Source organism: Gossypium hirsutum, chromosome D11 (assembly GCF_007990345.1).
Source record: "Gossypium hirsutum isolate 1008001.06 chromosome D11, Gossypium_hirsutum_v2.1, whole genome shotgun sequence".
NCBI lineage: Eukaryota > Viridiplantae > Streptophyta > Magnoliopsida > Malvales > Malvaceae > Gossypium > Gossypium hirsutum.
Genome location: NC_053447.1, coordinates 18,863,530 through 18,870,384, shown reverse-complemented (window position 1 = coordinate 18,870,384; position 6,855 = coordinate 18,863,530). Strand labels below are relative to the sequence as shown.

The 6,855-nt window shown below is 31.3% G+C and overlaps 1 protein-coding gene across 1 annotated transcript; it reads left to right on the top strand.

Moving 5' to 3' along the window:
• Positions 1–1,395: 1,395 nt before the first annotated feature.
• On the top strand, positions 1,396–6,115 carry LOC107916693 (LEAF RUST 10 DISEASE-RESISTANCE LOCUS RECEPTOR-LIKE PROTEIN KINASE-like 2.3). The gene is made up of 3 exons (XM_016846031.2): positions 1,396–2,277; positions 3,622–3,666; positions 4,858–6,115. The coding sequence occupies exons 1-3, from the start codon at positions 1,434–1,436 to the stop codon at positions 5,925–5,927; spliced, it is 1,959 nt and encodes a 652-aa protein (XP_016701520.2). The 5' UTR covers positions 1,396–1,433; the 3' UTR covers positions 5,928–6,115.
• Positions 6,116–6,855: the final 740 nt, after the last annotated feature.

Here is a 6,855-nt window from a genome sequence, read left to right as displayed (position 1 = left end):
TAAAAGATGGTTATTATGCCAACCAAAAAAGAACAAGGACAAGCCTTATCTCGATGGAGAGAAGTGTGAGCGTCCCTGGTCAAGGACCAAGACAGAAACATTTTACTTGAGAGAAAGAAAGAGCTTTTTTAGGATGTTAAATTTCATCACACAAAGTTCAATTTAAGTTCAAACAAAACTTTCATCGTTGGACGAGATTAATCATATCCCTTAAATTATGGGATTTACAAGATATGTCATATCAAATCTAATCTAATCTTTACAAGATATGATTCCTAGCAATCTTCTAAGATTAGCTGCCAAATTTACCAAGATAGTCTTATGTTGTCATATCTTCATCATCAGGCCACCAGGCTTCAACCTGACATGCTTCTCTAATAGCTTACGAATCGGGCCAGTTCTTTTGGGTCAAATGATCCCTATCTAAACAAGAAACTTCCATTGGATGCATTTGGTGCGATAGTCATGGGCTTTGAACTGCGGTCTGTGACACATGCATGTATCATATACCTAGAGAGAGGATGGATAAGAAAGAGGGGAGACCCTAGAAAATCGACCACTATGGTATGCCTCGGCCTAGGGGTGGCAAGCAAAAAGGCAAGAGATGGTTATTATGCCAACCAAAAAAAGAACAAGGACAAGCCTTATCTCGATGGAGAGAAGTGTGAGTGCTCCTGGTCAAGGACCATGACAGAAGCATTTTACTTGAGAGAAAGAAAGAGCTTTTTTTGGATGTTAAATTTCATCGTTCAATTTAAGTTGAAACAAAACTTTCACTACAATCCCAATGCTAAATTAAAATTTATAGGTCTTAAGCTATAATTTACTACGATGTTTGTATTGGTGTCTTTCTGTGTTGTCCGTGTCTTTTCATGTTGAAGTTGTCTCGAGTAATCGGGCAATCCGCGTATTGTGTCTAGTGTTTGCTTTTAGTGTTCGCCGTGCAGTTATGAGATGTGTTGAAATTTTCAACACAATTATAACATATCTTTATAATAAGGTACGTACTCTTTGTAGAAATTTAAATTTTAAATTTTTTACTCGTAAAAAATAATGTTATTATCATTGGTTTTGGTATGAAAATAAAACAAAATTTAATCTCTACGTCTTAAATCTTAAAAATAAAATAAAATAAAATTATAAATCTAAAATCTGTACGTCTTAAACCTAACACTTTATATTATTTTTTAAAATGATTCAGTGTCAGTAGTATGAATGGAGCTTTTACTACTACAACGATAAATTGGAACAGTGCAAAATTCAGGTCGCAATGTAAATCACGTTGCATGAGTCTTTTCAAGTCAACTTTATAGTCTAAGTCTTTCTTTTGATAAACTTTCCCTTTATTTAGACCCAATCAACCCTTTCTATCTATACTTTCCTAATTTCCCTTGTCCTATTTTCCATCAATCCTAAGAAAAGAAAAAAAGAGAATGATTTATCATTGCTTCTCATCATCATTAATACCTGATCTTCCACTTCTTCTGTACTTTTCCTTATTATTCATCATCTTCGGTTTTCCTCTTTCACTAAGCGATCATGAACTGTACCAGAACTGTCGCGATGCAGTCTACAAATGCGGGAATATCTCCGCTGGATTTCCTTTCTTTGGAGGCCAACGAGCGATGGACTGTGGACGACTCGGTCTCGAGCTTCGCTGCGACAACAAAAATACAACGACGATCGTAATTAGTGATATAGAATATCGGGTTCTGGCCATCCATCGGGATCGTCATATTCTAAGGATTGCGAGGGAAGACCTCATCAAGTACGATGGCCTTTGTAGCCCTCAAATTATCCCAACTCGGAATTCGGTCCTCAATTCCGAGCTGTTTTTACCTGGTCTTGGTTATGCCAACGTTACTTTGTTTTACGACTGCCAATCTTCCATCTCCTCACGCAGTACTCTCGGGTTCTTCCCTTGCGACAACGCCGGTTCCAGTTACAGTAACGTTTCCGTTGCGACGCGAAATAATATCCGACCGAAGAGATGCTCGGCTAATGTTACTGTTCCGATTCTTCGATCTTCCCTGGAGGGATCACTGAATTCTTTGTTGGGGTTGAAAGAAGCCTTGAAAAGAGGAGTGGAAGTACAATGGTATTGGAAGGACAGCGAAGCTTGCGGGAAGTGCAATGATTCGGGCGGAGCCTGCGGTTTCTTTGGGCCGGCGGAGAATCAAACAGTGTTCTGCCACTGCCCTTTCATGTTTGACAATTCGCACGATGACAGACAATGCATTCGCATTGTTTCCTCACCATCCCCAACGACTGCCCGAGGTATGTAATTTTTATACCTGACAAATTTTTAAAAATTCTTTGTTCAAGTCTCACTATTTCAAAATGATTAAAAATGATGTTATCAAAAGCATCCAACTCTTATATAGATGAAGCATTAAAAAAAAAAATATTGTCAATGGCAGATACATTAGCAACCGTGAGTGTCTGGTTCAAATGCATCAAAACTATTTATATTAAATTAAAATTTCTCATCTGAAAATTACTCATTTAAAACATCAAGATTCCTTTTAAAAATAGCATATAATAATAAATAATTAAATATATTATTTAATAGTAACAAATAAAATATATATGATATTAAAATAAAAATAGATTAAATTATAAGTAAAATTAAATTTAAACGTGTAATATATCAGATTAAGAATACATAAATATTTTGATTGAGTTGGTGTTGCCCGTAACTGGACCTAGACTGCATCATGGGCCGAGTTGGGTCGATGCAAAATTTAGGTTCAGGCCTGCCTCAGCTTGAAAAGTGAGTCTAAAATTTTGTCCTAGCTCAACCCATATTAAAATGCTAAACTCAAGCCAAACCGACCCAACCCAACCATATTATTTTTATATAAAAAATTTAAAAAATATAAGACATCAAATACATTAAAAATATTAAAATAAATGTTTCCTAAAAATTGAAAATACAAAAAAAAAGGTATATGTGATTCTGGCTGAACCAGACCCAAAACAAAAAATTTATGTCTGAGGCCCGACCCGTTACTCGTTTGAAAAACGGGTCTTATTTTTTGTCCAAACTTATTTTTCGAGCATATATATATTTTTAAATCCTCCCGCTTTTTATATTGGTCTTTAAACTTAGACATTTGACCTGACTCATGACCAAATCTAATTGAATCATGTCTCAATTATTAAATTACTAAAATATCATTATTTTAACAAAAAATAAATATTAGTTTAAATTCTTATATATTTTTTATATAAAATCCAAAAAAAAATGCATGTAATGAAATTTGGAATAATAACACTCCCAACTTTACCATTTCAATAAAAAGTAACTTTTATAATATTTTTAAGACAAATATACAACACCGTTAATATGAGAAACTAATATTTGTTAGGTACGCATCTGCATCGGTTTTAGAGGACAAGTCAACACCTAGCATTCTGTATGTAACTTTTATCCATTCCATTAATATTTTTTATTTGAATATTTTATCAAATATAAACCATACTTTGCTTTTTCCTCAAGAAACTCATTTGAATTTTGTTAAAAAAAAAAAAGAAGCAATTTAAATGGTGGAATTATTAAAATGATTAAAACTGCAGAATAAACTAATTTACTACATCTGCCATATGTTTTACTTGCAGAATCCAAAGCTAAATCGAAATCGAGGCTGAATCTAATATTTATAGGTATGAATCAATTTGTTTCATCAAATGTTTTGTTATTTAAATTTAATTGAATAAAAGGTTTTAAATTTATGTTTTTTTTTGTTTAAGTAATTTTACTTCTTATTTATTTATTGAAACTTGGTTTCCTTATAGGGTTTTTTTTTTACTATTATCTGAAAGTGGTTCCTCTCATTCCTTGAATCAATTAAGGATTTGAATTTAATTCTACCAAAAAAGAACTAGTAACCTTCAATTAATTAATGGGGGAGAGAAGGAGAAGGGTGAGATTAAATGTGTTCATGGATTGGGTCGGGTTGAGTCTATCTATAATATAAATATATTTTACGTTTGTCTAAGATTGGTTCAGCCAAAATATCGGCTTAAAATTTTACTCAAACTTGCTTATATTTGTAAAAAAAAAAAACTAATCCAAATCCATTTTAAACTCACCCATATTATTTTTAAGATATTTATATTATTTTAATTTAATATTTAATATTTTTATTGAAAATTTTTATATAGCCATTATAATATTATTTTAATATTTATATTAGAGTAGTATTATATCTTTAATATAAGTTTATTTTTTCAATGTGTTATAAATTACATAATATATAAAAAACATAATATAAAATATTATAAACTTAAAAGTGGATCGGGTTGGGAGCCCGAGCCTGATCCATATTTTAAACGGGCCTAATTTTGTTACCCAATCTAATTTTTTGAGCCTAATCATTTTATCCAAACCATCTCAAATTTCGGGCAGACCTTCGGGCCTAGGTGAGTAGCTCGGCTTATGAATAGATCTAGGTGAGGAAGAGGGTGAGGGAAGGGATATTTTTTATTTTATTTAATATTAATATAATTATAATTGTTTAATATTATTATAATTTTTTATTTAACTAGATTTTAATGAGGTGCTGATGTGGCACTTCTTGATCCGCTGTAGCTTTTTTTTTTTTTAAATGGAGTCTATCAGTAAAGGCCAACTGTGGTTATGAGTAAAGTTTAGATACCCTGTTTGACAAAAAAAAAATTTAAATACCTAACCTAAACAAAATGCATAGTTAAAAGGCCTCTGTTATTTATTTTAAGATTTCTTGTTTAACTCTATTCATTGTTTTTTTAAAGTAATAATTTTTTACTTAATTAATCTTATTGATATTCATTTATAAATGATTAAGTAAAAGTTGATTAATACACCATGAACAGGATTGACGGTTGCTGTAACCATCACCGTTGTATTGGTTTCTGCTATATGCTTCTTTGTGTTAAGGTTAAAAGGGAAATCACCATCAAGTCATCTATGGAAGGGGAAGAAGAACGACAATGCTAGGATTGAGGAATTCATCACAAAGTTCGGTTCTCTAGCTCCTAATCGATATTTTTATGGAGACATTAAGAAAATGACAAATAAGTTTAAAGATAAATTAGGTGAAGGAGGATATGGTAGTGTATACAAAGGAAAATTGCCAAACGGTCGTCTCGTGGCGGTCAAAATCCTAAGTGAATTCAAAGATAATGGAGAGGAATTTATGAATGAAGTAGCCAGCATCAGTAGAACTTCTCATGTCAACATAGTGACTCTTTTGGGTTTCTGTTTTGAGAGATCAAAAAGAGCTTTGGTTTATGAATTCATGCACAATGGATCTTTGGATGGGTTTATTTATAATAAAGGATCACATAGTCAAAGTTGTCAATTGGAGTGGAAAACTTTGTACGACATTGCAATGGGCATCGCTAGAGGACTCGAATACTTGCATCAAGGTTGCAGTACCCGGATCTTGCACTTTGACATTAAACCTCACAATATCCTTTTAGATGAGAACTTTTGTCCCAAGATCTCTGATTTCGGTTTGTCTAAGTTATGTGAACGACAGGAAAGCACTATTGCAAATACAGGTGCTAGAGGAACTGTTGGATTTATAGCTCCTGAAGTGTTTTATCGAAATTTTGGTGGTGTTTCTCATAAATCAGATGTCTACAGTTATGGAATGATGCTCCTTGAAATGATCGGAGGAAGAAAAAATAAAAATATTGAGGGTTCCCAAGCTAGTGAAACATATTTTCCCTTATGGATATATAACCATCTTGATCAACCTATGAACTGCAATCCTAATGAAGTACTATCTATAGAGGAAGAAGAAATAACAAGGAAACTAATCATAGTGAGTCTTTGGTGCACTCAAACCAATCCAGTAGACCGACCATCAATGACTAAAGTATTAGAAATGTTGCAAGGAAACCTTCAATCATTAGCACTTCCGTCGCAACCCACCTAAAACTGTTGCAGATTTGTTGTTAACTTGAGTAATTTGTTCATGTTGAGGCAATCTTTAATAGATTTAGGAAAATGTTCATTTTGATCTCATGTTTTTTTATTGTTAGTTGTGTATATATAAATAGAACAATTTAAATGTGTAAAATTTTAAACATAAATCTATGATATACCTAAATGGTGTTATTCTTATTCAACGTATTTTTTGTAGAAATAATTTTATAAATATTAAAAGATAACATCGTTGAGAGAAACGGAAAAAATTCCTAAGAGGTTTTGTCACCATGAATCATAAAACAAAATATAAATGAATTCCATTAAAAAAAAAAAGCAAATATAAGATTTGATTGAAGATTCCTAATAGAAACCTAAACTCCTTCAATGTTCCCCTTTTATAGGAATGACAACAAGTCGAATACTTATATTTTTTGAATTATTGAAATCTAAATATGAAAATATGTTGAAATATTTGAATTTATTTATTATCTATAAATTATTCAGAGTATTATTATCTAATCTCAAATCTAAAACTAATATATATTTATACTACAATAATGTTTTAGAAGGAAAAAAGAAACAAGCTTAGGTGGCATGCTTTAGTCTTTGACAAGTGGCATTATATTTATATATAGGGCACATTTGTATTCAATATTGTGTGAATAATTTTTATGGGTTTCGCAATGATTATATGTTAAAATGAAAAAAAAAAAGTTTTGTGTCAAAATGTTTGAATATTATATAACAACAATTATATTAAAAAAATCACTTTTCATATTATTTTCTTAATTTTTATATATTAAAAAATAGAGAAAAACTTAATGAAATGATATAAATTTGTTAAATTAATAGTTTGTAATTTTTTTCTTAGTGACACGACTAAATTAAATTTCTTGAAAATTTTGAATTAATTGCAAACATATTCAGTAATATGA